We start from the raw sequence: 23102 nt of genomic DNA on the forward strand, positions 1-23102 counted from the left end.
CAGGTACCTCCCCTGCTCTTCTCTGAAATAATGCCATGGGATCTTTTACATCCACTGAGCAGATAGGTGGGGCCTTGATTAAACATCTCATTCAAAGGACAGTATCACCAACACTGCAGCCTTCCCTCAGTCCTGCACTTGAGAATCAGCCTTGTTTTTTTTTGTGCTCAAGCCCTGGATGGGCCTTGAACCCAGAGCAGCGTCAGCTAGGGGTTAAGTTTGTTACCAGTTGAGCCGCAGCTCTTAAAATGGGGAATATCCTGTGAAGACACAGGATGTGAGCAGTGGTTGGCACAATCTGGGAAGTTATCTGTCAGCAGGGCGTGTTGCAGATTATATCAAGCTATCACAGAGAGTTGAAACATTCCAGGATCAACACCCATGGGGATCATTTGAAATGTGGAAGCCAAAAAAAAATGTCTCAGTCGGAAAAAAATAAACCCCAGAACATATCAGTGGTAAGAGAAGTGGAGCTATATTGCCATGAGATTTCAGTGGGACAGTGTTGTGTTAGCGTTGGTCTTCTCTCCTGCAGTGTGATCACCAACTCCAGCAAAACTAACCGAACAATCCCATTAAATGTCTTTCACACTCCATGACAAACCATCTCAACTGAGTGGTTTCGAGTTAACAAACTCACGGGTCTCGTTGTCAACATTAAGTGCAGCACGTAACGAGATGACACAAGAAGTCATAATAGAAAAATAGAGGCATTTAACGTTGCAGAATTGAAGGAAATTGCAGAGAGATTCTGCTTCGGAGCATCAGACAGATTAAAATCTTTCAAACGCAGCGAAAAACCACCTTCTGATAATCGGGACTCCCATAGAATCCCTACAGTGCAGAAGAAGGCCATTCGGCCCATCAAGTCTGCACCGACCACAATCCCACCCTGGCCCTATCCCCATAAAATCATGCATTTACCCTGCTAATCCCCCTGACACCAAGGGGCAATTTATCATAGCCAAACCACCTAACACACACATCTTTCGGACTGTGGGAGGAAATTGGAGGACCCGGAGGAAACCCACGCAGACACGGGGAGAACGTGCAAACTCCACACAGACAGTGACCCAAGCCGGGAATCGAACCCGGGTCCCTGGCGCAGTGAGGCAGCAGTGCTAACCACTGTGCCACCGTGCCGCCCGAGCTGGAATTGCAGCCAATATCATTATTTTGTAATAAAACATCAGTGTTTGTATTATCTCTCTTAGATTATTGCCTGTTGGCTATATACAATAACCTCATATTGATGGAATGACTGCCACAAGTCCTTGTGGTTGAAAAAGTTTCCAGTAAAATCCAGTTAAGCCACGTCAGCCTCTGGTAACTCGAGATCAGCGGGCTGTTGTCTACTGTTATAGTAGATAATTGATTCTGATGGGTCTTGCTGATTAGCTCCACATATGGCACAGCCCCTTTTGGGACATGAATTGCTCAAAGACCCTTTGTGTTACTTATTTGGATAGTCTGCTTCTGTACATTTAATATTTCCAACTGTTTTACACTATATTTGAAGCCATTGCCTGAAATTCCTCTGGGCCAGCAGCTCCCGAGATTAAAGTTTATTCATTAGTGTCACAAGCTTGCATTAACACTGCAATAAAGTTACTGTGAAAATCCCCCAGTCGCCACACTCCAGCGCCTGTTTGGATACACTGAGGGAGAATTTAGCATGGTCAATTCACCTAACCAGCACATCTTTGGACTGTGAGAGGAAACCAGACCACCCGGAGGAAACCCACGCAGACATGGGGAGAACTTGCAAACTCCACACAGACAGTGACCCAAGCCGGGAATCAAATCCGGGTCTCTGGCACTGTGAGGCAGCAGTGCTAACCACGGTGCCATCGTGCCGCCCCAGATGGGCTGCTGTCCTTCCCAGCCACTTAAACCGCTGTGGCTAGTAAAATTCAGGGGGATGTCCCATCGCTTGCCTGTGCAGGCCGGCAATGCATGTTTCCTCCTGAATTCAGGACCTCCGTGCAAAATCCTGGCCCACCTGAAAGCAATTGAAAATGTTAAAAAACAAGTAACTGTACAGAACCACCAGAAATAGCTTTTGCTGCTATTAGCACTTGTGAGCCCTTATTGGTACCATTAACAACCCCTCTTTCTCTTAATTCCATGGCGTCTTTGTCAATCTTCCCCCTTATTCCGACCTATTCCTGACCTTCTATTCTGCCTCCCTCTGCCCCTCCAACTATATAATTCATTACATTTACTTAAAGGATATGCGGATTAGGTGGATTGGCCATGCTAAATTGCCCCGTAGTGTCAGGGGACTAGCTAGGGTAAATGCATGGGGTTACGGGGATAGGGCCTGGATGGGATAGTGTTCCGTGCAGACTGGATGGGCCAAATGGTCTCCTTCTGCACTGTAGGGATTCTATGATTCTGATTGCTGCTACTCTTCCATTTGTAGAAGAGTCATTCAGACTTGAATCATTTCTCTCTCCGCAGATATTGCCAGACCTGCTGAGTTAATCCAGCATTTTCTCTTTATTCCATTTAGTAGTTGCACAGGTGTGGGGTAGTCACTTTTGTAATCAATTCAAATAAATTGTATTCAGAGGCTTTTAAAGGGTATCTATTTGTGTCCTCATGCCCAGAAGAATCAGCTTAATTTTAAGAGACTCTGTGAAGGCCCACAAGTGGGTGCAATTGGCATAAATAGGGACTAATTTGATCGAGCAGGAGTGCAGGGGTGATGGCAAGGACCAGTTCCCAGCCCAATGTTTTGTAAACTAGTGCAGAAAATCCCTGTGACTCGATTTGATGATGGAGGAGTCCAGAACTAGGATAAGGGGTAAACCTTATAGAACTGAGGTGAGGAGAAATTTCTCCACCCAGAGGGTGGTGAATGTGTGGAATTCACTACCACACAATGTAGTTGAGACCAAAACATTGTCTGATTTCAAGAAGGAATTAGATATAGCTGTTGGGGGCTAAAGGGATCAAAGGGATATGGGGGGAAGGGGGGGGATCAGGATATTGAATTTGATGATCAGCCAGGATCAAAATGAATAGCGGAGCAGGATCGAATGGCTGAATGACCTACTCCTGCTTCTAGTTTCTGTTTCTATGATTTGCGCTGGATGTGATTTGCTTGAAATCCATCAAGCTTTATCAATGATGTTTGGGTGAGTGGAGTTGGAAGGCTGAGTGCAGTCTAGTGCAGCGGGCCCGTGGAGGTCATGGAAGGGATAAGTGGGCAGGAATATTGTGGGGATCAGTCACACTGAAGGAATTTCTCACAGATGGGAGGGGAACAAGTTCCAGATCCAGCCAACCCGATCTGTAAATTCATGCGTAGGTCAGTAAAGCAAACTCTGGTGAAAAAGTTCCACGGGTTTTAAATGCCAATATGATATCTGTAACCAATAAGATGCATTGTACCTCAGAGCCTCCAAGGAATATCTGCTCTCTGAAAACATCAGTCGGGTGGAAAAGTTTGAGTGAGTTTAACTGGTTGAGGTCATTGTTTCTGTGAAGAGTTCAAAAGGAGCTGCGAGCAGAGATTTAGAAGCACTAGGTCATGCCTCACAAAATCACAGGAATTCTTTAAGGAAGTAACCATTATTTTGGATAAAAAATAGCTAGTGCATAGGGTTCATTTGGATTTTCAAACTCCTTTTGATAAGGGTTCTGCATCTTAATCTTTTGAAGGTAATGTTCTCTTTGAGAACCGACGGCAGTAAATAAACAAGTGATCAACCTCTTTTAAATGGACACTCCCGTAGGTTATTGGAACAAAACCAGAAACAAAGGAAACTTATCAAATTAAGCTATCATTCCTCGTGTCGATGACAGACTCCTGCCCCTGCAGCGCTCACTGCCCATGGATGCCTCAAATGCAGCAGTGACCGTGCATGCTCTTTCTCCAGGGGAAACCGGGTGTGCACATAACGGCAGAAGGAAGGCGGGCAGTTGGCTTGTACCGCCACTCTCAACTGCCCAGGACCTGTGTATGGCCACCTTGCCTAGGCCTGGGACAAAACTAACCAGATCTTCCCCACCCTCTCTGCAGCAGTGGCCAAAAGATCATTGGGGGCAGTGGGGGGGGGGGATGCTGAAGTATAACCAAACCTTGAGGTGCAGCCACGGTGGCACAGTGGTTAGCACTGCTGCCTCACAGCGCCAGGGACCTGGGTTCTGTTCCCCACTTGGGTCACATTCTCCCCGTGCCTGTGTGGGTTTCCTCCCGGTGCTCTGGTTTCCTCCCACAGTCCGAAAGATGCGCTGGTTTGGTGCATTGGCCATGCTAAATTCTCCCTCAGTGTACCCGAACAGGTGCCGGAGGGTGGCAACGAGGGGATTTTCACAGTAACTTCATTGCAGTGTTAATATAAGCCTACTTGTGACTCATAAATAAACTTTATTGAAAAAGGGAACTGCGACCTCACACATTCTATATAGTGTTAGAACATGGACTCCTCGAGGCTGCAGAGAATATCAAGAGCTGGGAGTTAGTGAACCAATTTAATCTTTTGTTGCAGCGGACCAAAGTACGGTTATACAATCAACTGCAAATTAGCAGAACAGATTTGAGAATTGGAAATAGAAAGCAGAAAGATGCTCACTGTCTGGGGCTAATAACTAGTAACATTTCCCTGAAACCTAGTGAGTCTTCTGCTTACAGAAATTATAAATTGTATTGAGAACGTTTTAAATTTAAAATGCAATGAGAAATAATGTACAATGCGGGGGAAGTTGCGGACACCAAACGTGTGATGGGCATATTTATTAGGTGGATTAAGAAATTTGCAGGTGAAATTTAAAGTGGAAATATACATGCACGGATGTACAGGAAGAAGTATTCAAGTCCAAAGATGTGCGGGCTAGGTGGATTGGCCATGCGAAATTGCCCCTCAGTATCAGGGGGGGCTAGCTGGGGTAAATGCATGAGGTTATGGGGATAGGGCCTGGGTGGGATTGTGGTCGGTGCAGGTTCGATGGGCTGAATGGCCTCCTCCTGCACTGTAGGGACTCTAAATGGATGTCCAGTGTCGAAGGTGAAAAGCAAAAGGCTTTAGCTGTGGGACCATGCGCTGAAAGTATTTGGTCAACGTTACTACTCTGCTGTTACCAAGATTAGTCGCGTATTGTGATGCATGGTGTGGAAACAAACTTAGTTTGGGCAAATAAGGAAAGAAAAAAAAATTAGAGTGGCATGCTAATTTTGAGTACCTTGCCTTTAATTGGATATCGATGTGCTATTGAAAGTTTGCAGCGATGTAACGGAGTTTATGAAGGAAAGTGAGGAGAAGTAAATTAGTTTTCATGGAGGTAGATAAGTGGGGGATGGTCTAGTTTAGTTAATCTCGATAGTATAATTGAGATTGATGATGAGAACAGGTATTATGATTAAATGGAAGGAATTAAAAATTGGATTGCAACACATTCTTTGCATTTAACTTCTGGAGTCCTACAGGCAGAACGGAATCCAGCTACTTTCTGATCTGTGCTTGCTTTGGCCCTGTCAATTTTACCTTCCCTGTCCCTTCCGATTGGCCTCTCTGGAAACAGTCAATACCCTTCTGTATTCTCTTCTTGTTCATAGAATCATAAAATCCCACAGTGCAGAAAGAGGCCATTCAGCCCGCACCGACAACAATCCCACACAGACTCTATGTCCGTAACCCCACGTATTTACCCTGCTAATCCCCCTGACACTAATTTAGCATGGCCAATTAACCTAACTGTGGGAGGAAACCAGAGCACCCAGAGGAAACCCACGCAGACACGGGAGAACATGCAAACTCCACACAGTAAACTAAGGCCAGAATTGAACCAGGGTCCCTGGCGCTGTGAAGCAGCACTGCTAACCTTGTGCCACTGTGCCGCCCAGTTACGGTGAGTGCGTCAGCAGTGTTCTTTTAGGAAGGTATTAGAATCATAGAAACCCTACAGTGCGGAAGGAGGCCATTTGGCCCATCGAGTCTGCACCAACAATAATCCCACTCCAGGCCCTATCCCCACAACCCCATACATTTACCCCGCTAATCCCTCTAACCTACACATCCCGAGACACTAAGGGACAATTTAGCATGGCCAATTAACCTAACCCACACATCTTTGAACTGTGGGAGGAAACCGGATCACCTGGAGGAAACCCACGTAGACACGGGGAGAATGTGCAAGCTCCACACCGACAGTGACCCAAGCTGGGAATCGAGCCCAGGTCCCTGGAGCTGGGATGCAGCAGTGCTAACCACTGTGCTAGCGTGCCACTCAGTTACGATGAGTGGAGTCAACAGTGTTCTTTTAGGAAGATATTAAGGACTCTTTATTAAACAGAGTGCAGGTCGCCTTCTACTTTAGTGGAATGGAGAAGGAAAGAGTGTACGTAGACAGTCCCATAGAAGCTTGCATTACCTAAGCCAGCCATCTCTGATGGCCTTTTTACTGTGAATGCCATTACTTAATTAGCCCTGAATTCCTTCCAGTGAATTCACTGAGAACTGGACTGCGAGTGCCCAAAAGGCATTGTTAGACTAGAGTATTGCAGCCTGTGTATTGCCGACATCACATTCTTGTACTCCTGTTGATTTATCATTAGCCACTTCGTTGGCTTTGATCTTTTTTTCTGCTGCCTAACAAATTATGAAGTCTGTGTTCATAAGAAAATGAATGTGAACATTGGATGTAAGGGTATCTGTGTGAAGGTGGAAGAGCTGAGCTGAGTTTATTTTTCTTGTTTGGTTGAGTGGATCTTGCTTGCTTTCATGTCGAGGGATTATAGATGCCATGAGCTCACAGAATCATACTGGGTCTGATTACCTCAGACCATGCTGAGCCTGCTGTGCAAGGCAGAATAATCTCTATAATAGAAACAGCAAATGATGGAATTACACAGAAGATCCATCAGTGTCAACAAATGAAAGGTTGGGCTGCCAGTTCTAGTGCAGGCAGTACGGACCCGTCCCAATCTTCTGCTTTTTATTTCCTTGAAATAGCGTTTTATTTCAAGGAACTGCTCTTCACATTAATGGTCACAGTGTAAATTCTTTAGGAAAAGACATTTTCCAAGAAAAGAACCTTTCCTATCGAGATCTCGATGCCCCCTGATGTCAGTGTCTCCGGACAGCTGAAACTGACGCAGGGCGGAATTAATGGAGTCCACTGGGGCAGGTGACATGGTGGCCGGGCCCCACGAGAGGCCGAGGTCAGTCTGCACCCACCAGGAAACCCTACCCCAATTGAGGTGGAGGTAATCTGGCTCATTAACGAGCCTCTTAAGGCTATTTATTGGTGAAGCGATTTAGAGCAAGTCCGACAGGGCTCCCCGTGCGGGCTGTAACTCGCCCAGTGAAAGCCGGTGGGTTCTTTAAGCTACTTGGCAGATCCACGGGATGTGTGGCTCATGGGGTGGCACTGTGGCATCGTGGTTAGCACTGCTGCCTCACAGCGCCAGGGACCTGGGTTTGATTCCAGCCTCAGTCACTGTTTGTGTGGAGTTTGCACATTCTCCCCATGTCTGTATGGGTTTCCCCCAGGTGCTCCCGTTTCCACCCACAGTCCAAAGATGTGTGGGTTAGGTTGATTGGGCATGTTGTATTGCCCCTTAGTGTCAGGGGGATTAGGAGGTAAATATGTGGGGTCACGGGGATAGTGCCCGGGTGCGATTCTTGTCAGTGCAGACTCGATGGGCCAAATGGCCTCTTTCTTCACTGTAGTGATTCTATGAGAGCTTGAATCCAGGCTGAAAAAGCTCGAGGTGTAAGAGGCTGACCCGAGGTGTTGAACAGTGTGAGGGGTGGGGTAGGAAGAAGCTCTCCTTTGAGAAGCAGAGGGGTCTTAAAGTGGCCCTTCTCACTGGAGGAGCAGAGGGACACTTCTTAAAGTGGCATCCAGGTCAGTCGGTCACCATTTTGGAGGGATTTAACAATGGGCGTCATATACCCAGTCATGTTGCACCCACTGGCACATGGAAGGAATGCGCAATGAGGTGAACTCGATGTTGGGGAGGCACTACAAATGGACCTCAGCAGCAGCCACAGGGGCAACACCAGGCTAGGCAGCAGGGGAGAGGCAGACCACGATGATAGCTGGCTTTCCGTGAGTGCAGAGTGTGAAGAACTGAACCCACATCACTAACCAGTGCACCTGCAGACCAACCAGTGGCTTTCACCAACAGGAAGGGGTTTGGCACGTTCAGATGGTGTGTGCCCACTGAAAGCAGATTCTGCAGGGGTACCAGTTTTCATGTGGCCTACGTACTTTAAAACTTCCACAAGCATGGCAGTAAATGAATGGCTGAATCCTAGGGGATGGGGCTACCCAGCTCTCAACACCCGCCAGGAACCTTCTTACTGATGCTGAGGAAAGATATGACGCAAGTTATATGGATGTGTTTCCATTGTCTGGAACAGTCGTGGGGAGTGCTACAGTACAATCCAGAGGATGTCACACATCATCGTGATATGTTGCTACCCATGTAACCTGTCAACCATTTAAACCCTGCGGAAGAAGAGGCAGCACAAGCCTTGTCACACAAGGACGATGGGGATGGGGTATAATTCAGGACGATGGGGATGGGGTATAATTCAGAACGAAGGACCTGGGCATCTACATGCTGCAGATGCCAGAGCGGTGGAAGTGGATGCAAGGGAGTTGTGGGAAGACTTCATGGTCACATGATTTCAGCACCCCGGCCTACAATGTGGGCCAGTCAGTCACAGTTCTTCCTTTCTAGCTATTGGAGTCTCACGACATTCAGTTCAAAACCTCACATTTTAGGCTTTCCACCTCAGCTGCTCAGACTCAAAACATCATGCCCATTGTCCAGATGTTGACGGATACTCCCACCTTAACCGGTCTAATATTCAACACAGACAACATTATCATTACAAAATCACAGAAGCCCTAATGCCACCATGGACAGGCATGTGCTTAAGGCGAGGAGCTAAGTATACAGGGAAAAGTAGGTAGTTACTGCTGAGTTCTGAAAGAAGCAAGAGCTGTCCCTATCTCTCTCTGCCGGCTGCTGTTTGGGATCTGCTAGGAGAAATAGGTCCCCCTCACTCTCTCTAGAGGTGTTCTGGAGGCTCGAGGACTGGCAGCACAAGCATATAAGCCTATGTGTTGCTACTTGATTTTGAAGAGGAGTTTAAGTCTGTAAGAGGAGTATTGCTTGAATTGGAACTAATAGAGATAGATTAGCAGTTTCGATTGGTGAAAGTTCAGCTAATTCATTTATTATAGTTAAACTGCATTGTTAAAATAGTTTGTTTTAATAAAAGCTTCCTAGTGTGTCAATAGAATCACACCTTATCCTCACACTAATGCCAAATAGAAAAACTGTTGTTGTCTAGCCAGGCTTCAGAATATAACTTGGGGATTCTGAACTGGTCCCTAACAACACCGTAGTGATGAACTTCATTGAGTCGAAAGGTCTTCTCTCATCTGTGTGATATTCTTTATATTTCTAACTTGTGGTGCTGTACAGTCTACAGTTTGAAAACATGGGGAATGAAGTTCACTCTGACATTTTTATTTCGATCACTTGGCTATTATGGTGAATTATTTCTGATTTTTTTTTAAATTTAGAATGGTTCCCTTTACAGAGTCGTACCTAATGAAAGACACCAGTACTGTAAAGCCTAAACCTACCCCCAAAACTGGATAAAAGTGGTTCGGTTAAGAAAGACTAATTCCGAGGATGAAGGGGTTATCTTACGTGGAAAGGTTGGGCAGAATGGGCCTGCATCCAATGGAATTTGAAAGAATGAGTGGTGATCTTACTGAAGCATATTAGATCCTGAGGGGGCTTGACTGAGTGGATGCGGAAAGGACCTTCCCCCTTTTGGGAGAGACCTGAACGAGGGGGATACTGTTTTAAAGTAAGGGGTCTCCCATTTAAGAGGGGAGACAAAGATAAAAAAATTTCTCAGAGAGTCGGGAGTCGATGGAACTCTCTTCCCCTGAGAGCAGTGGAGGCAGGGTCACAGGAGGCTGGGTTAGATAGATTCCAGATGAACAAGGGAGTCAAAGGATAATGAATGCATGTCGAATATTGGGGCCACAATCAGATATGATCTTATTGAAAAGGGAGGAAGCTCAAGCGGCCACCTACACCTCCTAACTCTTGTGTTCAGGTATACAAAGGCCAGAAGAAGTACTTTTGTCCAGACATGTGGAATAAACTTCCAACAGTTAGCACAAGTGACAATTAACTGTTTTAAGTTGGGCAAAACACCCCAAGAGAATAAATTGGATTCTGTAAGGGTCAAGTGTAAACGTAGCTTAACCAGATATTCAATGGAACATTGCTTCCTGCCCCGTTAGGGTCAGGGCAGTACCAGCAGTGAAAGACTGAAGTGTGGATTCTGGATTGTACATTGTCTGCTGGATAAAGCCCAATGGCCTTTTCTCCTTCCTTGTTGAATAGAATTATTATTGTCACATGTATTGGGATACGGTGAAAAGTATTGTTTCTTGCGTGCTATACAGACAAAGCATACTGTTCATAGAGTACATAGGGGAGAAGGAAAGGATAGGGTGCAGAATATAGTGTTGCAGCTACTGATAGGGTGAAGAGAAAAATCAGCTTAATGTATGATAGGTCCATTCAAAAGTCTGATGGCAGCAGGGAAGAAGCTGTTCTTGAGTCATTCAGTATGTGATCTCAGACTTTTGTATTTTTTTCTTGTCGGAAGAGAGTGGGCGGACTTTTACGGCCTCATTCGTCATGAAATCGTAAAATCCCGCCGAGGTCAATGGATTTTCCCATGCTCTGCCCCTCGCCTGCTCCGATTCCCGTGGAGGGCAGGCCGGTAAAATTCTGGCCCGTATGTCCGGGGTGCGTGGGGGTCCTTGATTATGCCGGCTGCTTTCCCAAGGCACCGGGCAGTGTAGACGGAATCAATGGATGAGAGGCTGGTTTGTGTGATGGACTGGGCTACGTTCACAACCCTTTGTAGTTTCCTGCAGTCTTGGTGAGAGCAGTTTCTGCGCCTTCCCCCTTACTCGAGACTGTAAGATCCAGGCAGATGTTAAAAATGCTGACTTGCACACAAAACACACACACAAGCCAGAATTCTACCGCCCCGCCCGCCACAGAATCAAAGCGAGCAAGGGGCGGACAATGAAAATGTCCATTTACCTCAGGCAGGATTTTCCAGTCTCAGGTAGAGTGAAGCTATAAAATCCTGCCCATTATGTTTTGCCAGCATTTGATTGGATGTTCTGATGATGCCTGTGGAGATTCTGGAAGTGTTTTGAGCAAATCGTTAAGCGGATGCGTTGTTTTCTAGATTCATGACACAATTGAATCCATCAACCAGTTGAAGATCCAACGTGACTTCATGCTAAGCTTCAGCAACCACCCTCAGGAGTTCATCCAGGATTGGATGAAGTCGCAGTGTCGAGACTACAAGGTAAGAGTGCGAGAATAATTCAATGCCTCAGGCTTATTCAGATCTCCTGAACACAAACGGTAAGGCCAACAGCTAAAAGGAAGCACCAGGATTTGTGGTTTGTCTGCCGGGCATGGAACTGAAAGCACACCTGGATCTCAAGACGAGAAAACTTTTTAAGGTTCAGAATGTTGGGATCAATGAGAGCGGTCTAAAACATGGAAACCAAATTTATCTAGATTCAGAGGGCACAAAAAATGGGGAGGCAGTGGCGTAATGGTATTACCACTGGGCTAATAATCCAGAGACCCAGGGCAAGATATGGGGACCCGGGTTCAAATCCCACCATGGCAGATGGTGAAATTTGAATTCAATAATAATTTGGAATTAAAAGTCAAATGATGACCATGAAATTGATGTTGTAAAAACCCATCTGATGCATTAATATCGTTTAGGGAAGGAAATCTGCCATCTTTACTTGGTCATAGAATCATAAAATCATACAGTGCAGAAGGAGGCCATTCGGCTCATCGAGTCTGCACTAACCACAATCCCACCCAGGCCCTATTCCTGTAACCCCGCACATTTACCCTGCTAATCCCCCTGACACTAGGGTCAATTTATCATGGCCAATCAACCTAACCCGCACATCTTTGAACCGTGGGAAGAAACCCACGCAGACACGGGGAGAATGTGCAAACTCCACACAGACAGTGACCCGAGGCCGGAGTTGAACCCGGGTACCTGGCACTGTGAGGCAGTATTGCTAACCACTGTGCCATTGTGCCGTCTGGCCTACATGTGACTCCAGAACCACAGCAATTTGATTGGCACTTAAATGCCCTAGGTTATGGGCAATAAATGCTGGCCCAGCCAGTGACGCCCACATCCCATGAACAAATTTTTAAAAATGTAACAGTTCTTCTACAGTTTGCTATACCTGAAGCGTGAGTTCCTGATAACGATATTGTGTTTAGACCTTATGAAAACAATCAAGATTTAACAACAGCAGTTCAGCCTTCTGAAACTCATCAAATTCTCTAACAAGCCACCCACATTCTTTTCTCCTCAGATGTCTGGTAGATTATTTGAAATAATTACCCGTTTTAAATTTACTGTGACTTCAATTTAAATCATCTGCTTCAACTAGCCTGACTTTTCCATTTACCTGTATAATTAAAAGTCTTTTCATCTTCCACGTTCCCAGTGTTATATTTCAAAGGTATTCCTGGAGCTTTGATTCACTTCAGTACGGTATCCAGCGAGAATTGCAACAGCCCATGCCCAGGTGAAAAATGCAGAAACAAGTTGGTCCTCATAGCGAGAGGATATGAGTATAGGAATAGGGATGTTTCACTGCAATTGTATACGGTGTTGGTGAGGCCACACCTGGGGTATTGTGTGCAGTTTTGATGTCCTTATCTGAGGAAGGATGTCCGAAGTACAGTGAAGGTTTACCAGGCTGATTCCTGGGGTGGCAGGTCTGTCATATGAGAAGAGATAAAGTTGGTTAGGATTATATTCATTGGAGTTTAGAAGAGTGAGAGGGGATCTCATAGAAACTTAACAAAATTCTAACAAGGTGAGACAGGGTAGGTTCAGAAAGAATGTTCCCGATGGTGGGGGAGTCCAGAACTAGGAGTCATATTTGAGGATAAGGGATAAACCTTTTAGAACTGAGGTGAGGAGAATTTTCTTCACCCAGAGAGAGGTGAATGTGTGGAATTCACTGCCACAGAAAGTAGTTGAGGCCAAAATGTTGTCTGATTTCAAGAAGAAATTAGATATTGCTCTTGCTTCTAGTTTCTATGTTTCCATCACCGGTGGGAAATAATATAGATACTCCATTGTTTCAGTATCTCCTGTGAGTTTAGGATGTGAACCAAAATTTCTGAACTAAATATGCCATTTAAGGTGAGGGTTTGTGTCTCAGATTTGTCCTGATTAGGTGAATAATTTTGCAAGTGGAATAGCTCAGGAAGTTTGAGTGCTGTTTACACCTAGCCATTCAGACAGTATTAACACTACTTCTTAAATAGTTTTTAAAAATTCATTCATGGAATGTGGGCATCCCTGGCTAGGCCAGCATTTATTGCCTATCTCTAATTGCCCTTGGGAAAGTGGTGGCGAGTTTCTTTTCTTGAACCACTGCGGTCCATGTGGTGTAGGTACACCCATAGTGCTGTTAGTTAATCAGTAGAGCAGGAAATCAGTTCCTTGGGAGTTCAGAGGACACAAGGTTGAAAATAAGCCCTCAGATCCCCAGTCGGAATAGTTAGCAGTGACTTCCAGGTCAGGGAACACAGCCTGATGTTCATTTACAGTTCTGTGCAGGTGACATCTTGTTCTGGCTTTTTACAAGCTACCTTCAGTGTGTAGAGTGTGAGAAGAGAAAGCAAGTACAGTGCGGGATGACCCCAATTATATTTTATAGAAACCATTTCGAAAGACACTGGCTCTGCAACTAGGTGATGGGAAACTGGCACGTGAATGCTGCAAGTGTTGGCCTGACGTTCCTTTGTCACTGTCTTAGCAGAGATATTAACCCATTCATTTTAAACGCCACTGCTAAAATCAAGGAGGGTGGAATTACAGATGGTACATTAAGCATTTATATAGGCCAATATCCCAAGGGGCAAGTACAGGACCACTGCATGTTGGTGAGCAACTGTTAGGCCAACTAGTCTACAAAATTTTAGGTATACATGTGTAATTTTCCATGCGATATAACTCACTCTTATACAAATACTTTTCCGCTGCAGCTGGGATGGTGAGGAACTCTACATTGTAACCATGTATTAAATGCAGTATTTCCCAAAATTGGAGGAAATCAAGAAATTTATAGTTTCACATTCCTATCTGTGGGATTACAGTAATGACTGCAACACTTTTGGAAATCTGCCTGCACAAGTAAATTCGGGATGTTCCTACAAAGGCAGGCAGCTCTGGCTGCGGACAGGCAGTCTTTGGTTTCGTCACTGCGAGGGGAACCAACTTTGTGTTGTTGGAATCTTCCATTTGAAACAAATACTTTCAATTCAGAAGAACACAAGAAATAGGAGCTGGACTGGGTCAATCGGCCCCTCAAGCCTGCCCCATTCCCAAGGAGATGCGATGGCCTAGCGCTGTATCGCTGGAGTATTAATCAGCTAATGTTCTGGGAATCCAGGTTTGAATCCCGCCAAGGCAGACGTGGAATTTGAATTAAATTTTTTTTAAATCTGGAATTAAGAACCTACTGATGACCATGAAACCATCGTTGATTGTTGGAAAAACCCATCTGGTTCATTAATGTCCTTTAGGGAAGGAAATCTGCCATCCTTACCTGGGCTGGCCTACGTGTGATTCCAAAGCCACAGCAATGTGATTGACTCTCAACTACCCTCGGGCAACTAGGGATGGGCAATAAATGCTGGCCAGCCAGCGATGCCCATGTCCTACAAATGAATAAAGGAAAAAAATTGGACCATGACTGATATGGTCTTAACTCCACTTTCTTGCCTGTCACCCATTACCCCTTGCCTCCCTTGTCAATCAAAATATGTCCAACTGAGCCTTGACTATATTGAATGAACCAGCCTCCACTGCTCTCTGAGGGAGAGAATTCCAGACACTAACTATCATTGAGAGAAGAAATTCCTCCTCATCTCTGTCTGAAATGGGAGACCCCATGTTATGAAACTGTTCCTCTAGTTCTAAATTCCTCCACAAAGTGAAATCTGCCCTGTCAAGCCCCTTCAGAATCTTAGATGTTTCAATAAAATCACCTCGCATTCTTCTAAAGTCCAACTTGTTCAACCTTTCCTCATTAGACAACCCCCCCCTTCATCCCAGATTATCCACCTGTAGTGAACCTTCTCTGAACTTCCTCCAATGCAAGTATGTCCCTCCTTAAGTAAGGTGACCAAAACTGGACACTGTATTCCAATTCCGGGGCAGCACGGTGGCACAGTGGATAGTGCCCCACAGCACCATGGACCCGGGTTCGATTCCCGGCTTGGGTCACTGTCTGTGTGGAGTCTGCACGTTTTCCTCCGTGTCTGCATGGGTTTCCTCCGGGTGCTCCGGTTTCCTCCCACAGTCTGAAAGACGTGCTGGTTAGGTACATTGGCCATGCTAAATTCTCCCTCAGTGTACCCGAACAGGCGCCGGAGTCCGGTATCTAGGGGATGTTCACAGTAACTTAATTGCAGTGTTAATGTAAGCCTACTTGTGACACTAATAAATAAACTTTAATCTTTAAAATTACGATCTTGCCAATGCCCTGTACAATTGCTTACTTTTAGACTGCATCCTACTTGCAATGAAGTTTATTCCCTCATGTATAACTGCACCTCAATCGCATTGTAATAGTTTGCTTTGGACACTTGATTTGCTAAAGTTCTTTGTTCATTTATACTTTGAATTGGATCCAGATTATGACTGATATCATTGGAAACCCAGAAGAGGAGAGAAGGGCTGAGTTTTACCACGAACCATGGACACAGGAAGGGGTCGGAAGATTCATCTTCTCAAAGGTACGAGGAATATTTTTCACAGATGTGTTGACTTGTCTTTGTGGGCTGTAAAGGTAAATATAGTGGAGCTTTGTGTATAACTTTTGAAGTGAAGTTCATGTTCCCGTTACATTGTGTGTGCCTTAAGCTGCCGGTGTTCTGTTCCGAGTGTGAACTCATAGAATCGTAGAATCCTTACAGTACAGAAGGAGGCCATTCGGCCCCTTGAGTCTGCACCAACAATAATCCCACCCAGGCCCTATCCCCATAACCCCACACATTTACCCTGCTAATCCCCCTGACACTAAGGGGCAATTTAGCATGGCCAATCCACCCAACCCACATATCTTTGGACTGTGGGACGAAACTGGAGCACCCAAAGGAAACCCATGCAGACACGGGGAGAACGTGCAAACTCCAATCAGACAGTGACCCGAGGCCGGAATTGAACCCAGGTCTCTGGCGCTGTGAGGCAGCAGTGCTAACCACTGTTCCACCGTGCCGCCCTATTGAGTCAACAGTGCTATGGAACACCTTCCAAAACTCCAATTTTGCAAAGTTCAAATGTGGTAAAGCAGCAAAATAAGAAATAAAGATAAATAGGACTGGCACAGAAGCAAAGTACTGTCGATGTTGGAGACCTAAGATGACATAAAAACATAAATGCTCAACAGGTCAGGCACATAAAGAGTGAAACAAGAACTAAGATTTTCAGGTTGATGACCTTTCTTCAGAACTGGACTGACGAATATCACTGCAGATCGGGCATGAGTCATCTGGACTCTTAAAGACCAGATAGCCAAGCGTCAGGCTACAGTTCAGGAACCCACTTCATTTTGAGCGGGCAGAGAAGACTGGGCAGTCGGTTGTTTCCTTGTGTCACTCAGCCATAATCTCCCATCACAATTCATAGAATCGCGACAGTACGGAAGGAGGCCATTCGGCCCATCATGTCTGCACCAGCCAGCCCACCCAGCCCCTGTTCCCATAGCCCCACATATTTACCCTGCTAATCCCCCCGACACTATGGTCAATTTAGCACGGCCAATCCACCTAACCCGCACATCTTTGGACTGTGGGAGGAAACCAGAGCACCCGAAGGAAACCCACGCAGACACGGGGAGAATGTGCAAACTCCACACAGACAGTGACCCGAGGCCAGAATTGAACCCGGGTGCCTGGCACTGTGAGGCAGCAGTGCTAACCACTGTGCCACATTGCAGGCAGTTACTTTAGAAAGTTAGCTCCACTTGCTGTATTTCTAATCTCTCTTATCCCTTTCTCTCTTCAGTCTTCTGTAATCACTTTGCCTTTTTCATTTCTTACTCATTCTCTGAGGCTGCCTGGAACTATCTTATTTAAAGAAGTTGTCTAAATTTAGAAGGCTCCAGCATTAATTCAGTACCTCCACAAGTGTGGCCGGGGGGGGGGGGGCGGGGTTGGTGGTGGTGGGGGGGCGGGGTTGGTGGTGGTGGGGGGGTGGGGTTGGTGGTGGGGGGGGGGGGGGGTTGGTGGTGGTGGGGGGGCGGGGTTGGTGGTGGTGGTGGGGGGGGGGGGGGGAGTTTGGTGGGGTGGCGGTTAGCTTTGGGAGTTTAGCTCTATGGTGAAACAGACCATCAGAACCTGCTTATAAAAGGCTCATTTAGATCACAATTCGTATCATGGGATTCTGAGAGATGTGAATGAGAGATTAACATTGAGGCCTTTGGCTGTGGGTAATCTTCACAAGTTTGATCTATATAAACCATAGAAGGGGCCACTTTGATCTTCTCTGGGAAGTTTTATGAGCTTTGGATCTTAATTTCTGTTCTTTCCAGAATTTCTGTACTTTTGCCACTTTTAGCTCCTGAGTCGTCTTGTGAGTGAAGAACAGAGGTGCCCACTTTGCTACTGTTCCTATTGTCGGGACCCCATATTAATGGGGTGGCACAACGGTTAGCACTGCTGCCTCACAGCGCCAGGGACCCAGGTTCAATTCCCGGCTTGGGTCACTGTCTGTGCGGAGTCTGCACATTCTCCCAGTGTCTGCGTGGGTTTCCTCCGGGTGCTCCGGTTTCCTCCCACAGTCGGAAAGACGTGCTGGTTAGGTGCATTGGCTATGCTAAATTCTCCCTCAGTGTACCCGAACAGGATTGTGGCGACACGGGGATTTTCACAGTAACTTCATTGCAGTGTTAATGTAAGCCGACTTGTGACACAAAGAACAAAGAACAGTACAGCACAGGAAACAGGCCCTTCGGCCCTCCAAGCCTGTGCCGCTCCTTGGTCCAACTAGACCAATCGTTTGTATCCTTCCATTCCCAGGCTGCTCATGTGACTATCCAGGTAAGTCTTAAACGATGTCAGCGTGCCTGCCTCCACCACCCTACTTGGCAGCGCATTCCAGGCCCCCACCACCCTCTGTGTAAAAAACATCCCTCTAATATCTGAGTTATACTTCGCCCCTCTCACCTTGAGCCCGTGACCCCTCGTGAACGTCACTTCTGATCTGGGAAAAAGCTTCCCACCGTTCACCCTATCTATCCCCTTCATAATCTTGTACACCTCTATTAGATCTCCCCTCATTCTCCGTCATTCCAGGGAGAACAACCCCAGTTTACCCAATCTCTCCTCATAGCTAAGACCCTCCATACCAGGCAACATCCTGGTAAACCTTCTCTGCACTCTCTCTAACGCCTCCACGTCCTTCTGGTAGTGCGGCGACCAGAACTGAACGCAGTACTCCAAATGTGGCCTAACCAGCGTTCTATACAGCTGCATCATCAGACTCCAGCTTTTATACTCTATACCCCGTCCTATAAAGGCAAGCATACCATATGCCTTCTTCACCACCTTCTCCACCTGTGTTGCCACCTTCAAGGATTTGTGGACTTGCACACCTAGGTCCCTCTGTGTTTCTATACTCCTGATGACTCTGCCATTTATTGTATAACTCCTCCCTACATTATTTCTTCCAAAATGCATCACTTCGCATTTATCCGGATTAAACTCCATCTGCCACCTCTCCGCCCAATTTTCCAGCCTATCTATATCCTGCTGTATTGCCCGACAATGCTCTTCGCTATCCGCAAGTCCAGCCATCTTCGTGTCATCCGCAAACTTGCTGATTACACCAGTTACACCTTCTTCCAAATCATTTATATATATCACAAATAGCAGAGGTCCCAGTACAGAGCCCTGCGGAACACCACTGGTCACAGACCTCCAGCCGGAAAAAGACCCTTCAACCACTACCCTCTGTCTCCTATGGCCAAGCCAGTTCTCCACCCATCTAGCCACTTCTCCTTGTATCCCATGAGCCTTAACCTTCTTAACCAACCTGCCATGTGGGACTTTGTCAAATGCCTTACTGAAATCCAGACGACATCCACGGCCCTTCCTTCATCAACCGTTTTTGTCACTTCCTCAAAAAACTCCACCAAATTTGTACCAACGACCTCCCTCTGACAAAACCATGCTGTCTGTCACTAATGAGATTGTTCCGTTCTAAATGCACATACATCCTGTCTCTAAGAATCCTCTCCAACAACTTCCCTACCACGGACGTCAAGCTCACCGGCCTATAATTTCCTGGGTTATCCCTGCTACCCTTCTTAAACAACGGGACCACATTCACTATCCTCCAATCCTCAGGGACCTCACCCGTGTCCAAAGAAGCAACAAAGATTTCCGTCAGAGGCCCAGCAATTTCATCTCTCGTCTCCCTGAGCAGTCGAGGATAGATGCCATCACGCCCTGGGGCTTTGTCAGTTTTAATGTTCCCTAAAAAACCTAACACTTCCTCTCTTGTAATGGAGATTTTCTCTAACGGGTCAACACCTCCCTCCGAGACACTCCCGGTTAACACGCCCCTCTCCTTCGTGAATACCAATGCAAAGTATTCATTTAGGATCTCACCTATTCCCTTGGGTTCTAAGTATAATTCCCCTCCTTTGTCCCTGAGAGGTCCGATTTTCTCCGACAACTCTTTTGTTCCTAACGTATGAATAGAATGCCTTAGGATTCTCCTTAATCCTGCCTGCCAAGAACATCTCATGACCTCTTTTTGCCCTTTTAACTCCCCGTTTGAGTTCTTTCCTACTCTCTCTGTATTCCTCCAGAGCTCCATCTGTTTTCAGTTGCCTGGACTTAACGTACGCCTCCCTTTTCATTTTAATCAGATCCTCAATTTCCCTGGTTATCCACGGCTCTCGAATCCTACCTTTCCTATCTTTCCTTTTTACAGGCACATGCCTATCCTGCAGCCTTATCAATAGTTCCTTAAAAGACTCCCACATGCCAGACGCGGACTTACCCTCGAACATCCTCTCCCAATCAACATCCACCAATTCCTGCCTAATCCGGCTATAGTTAGCCTTCCCCCAATTTAGACACAAATGAATAAACATTTAAAGTTTTAATGATTTGTCATGAGCCGAACAGGAATAAGGGAAGCAAAATATGTGTGTGTGTTGGAATCTCAGTTAATTCTGTTCATAAACTCAGGATGTGAGTGAGCACCAAATCCTAATTCTGCTTGTGTGAACTGGTTAATCATGATTCTCATAAGGTATAGGAGCAGAATTAGGCCATTCAGCCCATCGAGTCTGCTCCCCATTCAATTGTGCTGATATGCTCCTCATCGCTATTTTCCTGCCTTCTCCCCATAATCCTTCAATCCATTACCAATTAAAAATCTAACTCCTCCTTAAATTTACACATTGTCCCAGCATTCACCGCACTTTGGGGCAGTGAATTCCACAGATTCACAACCCTTTGGGAGATGTAGTTTCCCCTCAACTCTGTTTTAAATTTGTTACATCTACTTTATCCATATCTTTTATCATCTTGTATACTTCAATTTGATCTCCCCTCATTCTTCTGAATTCCAGAGAGTATCAGCCTAAACTGTTCAATCTCTCTTCACACAACAAACACCTCATCTCTGGAATCAATCTAATGAACCTCCTCTGAACTGTCCAATGCCAGTGCATCTTTCCTCAAATAAGGGGACCAAAACTATTTACAAAATATCCAGGTGCGGTCTCACTAATACCTTGTATAGTTGCAACAAAATTTATTCTATTTGCTTTCTTTATTATCTGCTGTACCTGCATGCTAGTTTTCTGTGACTCATGAACGAGGACACCCAGATCCCTCTGCACCAGAGCACCCTGAAGTCTCTCCCCATTTAGATAATAAGTCGCCCTCCCATTTTTCTGACCAAAATGCATGACCTCACGCTTATCCACGTTAAACTCCATCTGCCACATTTTGGCCCACTCTCCTAACCTATCGATATCCATTGCATCTTACTGTCCCGCCTATTTTTTTTCATCTGCAAATTTGGCTATAGAGCCTTCTATCCCTGTATCCAAGTCATTAATATAGATTGTAAATAGCTGGGGCCCAAGGACCGAACCCTGTGGGACCCCCACTAGTTACTACTTGCCATCCGGAAAAAAACCATTTATCCCGACTCTCTGTCTTCTGTCCATCAGCCAGTCACCTATCCAAGATCATAAATTACCCCTAATTCCATGTGATCTAACCTTGTGAATTAACCTTTTGTGCGGCACCTTATCAAACGCCTTCCGGAAGTCCAGATATACTACATCTACAGGATCCCCAATATCCACTTTGCTTGTTACATCCTCAAAGAACTCTAGCAAGTTAGTCAAACATGATTTGCCCTTCATAAAACCACACTGACTCTGATGGATAGTGGTTTGACTTTCCAAATGTCCTGATATTGCTTCCTTGATAATTGATTCGAACACTTTCCCAACAACAAATGTTAAACTGGTCTCTAATTTCCCATATTTTGCCTCCCTCCCTTTTTGAATGAGGGCGTTACATTAGCATTTTTCCAATCCACTGGAACCTTTCCTGGGAATTTTGGAATATTATAACCAATGGATCCACTATCTCCGCCGCCACTTCCTTTAATACCCTAGGATGTAGGCCATCAGGCCCTGGGGACTTATCTGCCCTCAATCCCAATAGTTTGCTGAGTACCTTTTCCCTATTGATGTTGCTTGTTCTAAGTTTTACCCTTTCTATTACCTCTGACTTGCCCGTCCCTATAGGAATGGTACCAGTGTTGTCCACTGTGAAAACTGAAGCAAAGTATTGATTTAGCATCTCTGTCATTCCCCACTATTAACTCTCCGGTTTCATCTTCCAAGAGACCAACGTTCACCCTAACGACTCTCTTTCCTTTTATATACCTATAGCAGCTTTTGCTATCCTTCTTGATATTTTGCGCTAGTTTTCTTTCGTAATTTACCTTAGCTTTTTGTTACTTTTTTAGTATCCCTTTGTTTATGTTTGAAAGTTTCCCAATCTTCCAGCCTGCCACTGGCCTTTGCAATATGGTGTACCTTAGTTTTTGTCTTTATATTGTCCTTGACCTCCTTGTTGAACCATGGATGTTTTTTTTACCCCTCTTACCATCTTTCTTCCTCACTAGGATATATTGTGGTTGTGAGGACTTGAGTATCTCTTTAAACAACTGCTACTGCTCATCCGCTGTCCTACCTTTAAGCCTTCCTGCCCACTCTACTTGGGCTAAATCTGTCCTCATGCCTATGTAATTTGCTTTGTTTAATTCCAGGACACTAATGTGGGACTCCACTTTCTCACCCCCAAACGGAATTTTGAATTCTATCATACTATGGTCATTACTCCTAGAGGATCCTTAACTATGCGGTCATCAATTAATCCCCCCTCATTACACAATACCAAATCCAGAGTGGCCTGCTCCCTGGTTTTTGCTCTCACCAGAAAATTACAAAGAAAACTGCCAGGTTGCTGTAAAAACCTAGTCATTCACCAATGTACCGCATTGTGATTTGATGCTTTAACCATCTGGGGATGGTTAAATTTACCAAAATATTTATTTTCTCAAGCAAGGCTTTCTTGTGGATACGAGTGACATTATAAGAGGACAATACCATCCGTTTTAATAGTCTCTTCTCCCACTGCACAATCCTGATCTCAGACACTTCAGCATGAAAAGGCAAAGTGGAAAACCCGGGCTCTTTAGAATCCCTACAATGCAGAAGGAGGCCATTCGGCCTATAGAGTCTGCACCGACCACAATCCCACCCAGGCCCTATCCCCATAACCCCACATATTTGCCCCGCTATTCCTTCTAACCTACACATCCCTGGACACTAAGGGCCAATTTAGCACGGTCAATGCACCTAACCCGCACATCTTTAGACTGTGGGAGGAAACCGGAGCACCCGGAGGAAACCCACGC

The 23102-nt window shown here is 45.6% G+C and overlaps 1 protein-coding gene across 2 annotated transcripts in view; it reads left to right on the plus strand.

Moving 5' to 3' along the window:
* The window catches only part of smarcd2 (SWI/SNF related BAF chromatin remodeling complex subunit D2), a 63181-nt gene that overhangs the window by 39031 nt on the left and 1048 nt on the right, over positions 1-23102 (plus strand). For both annotated transcript variants that reach the window (XM_078223893.1, XM_078223892.1), the window contains 2 exons: positions 11259-11381; positions 15776-15877. In XM_078223893.1, coding sequence (XP_078080019.1) covers positions 11259-11381; positions 15776-15877 — 225 coding nt within the window. The remainder of the gene's footprint in view (positions 1-11258; positions 11382-15775; positions 15878-23102) is intronic.

The sequence above is a fragment of the Mustelus asterias genome, chromosome 11, assembly GCF_964213995.1.
Source record: "Mustelus asterias chromosome 11, sMusAst1.hap1.1, whole genome shotgun sequence".
NCBI lineage: Eukaryota > Metazoa > Chordata > Chondrichthyes > Carcharhiniformes > Triakidae > Mustelus > Mustelus asterias.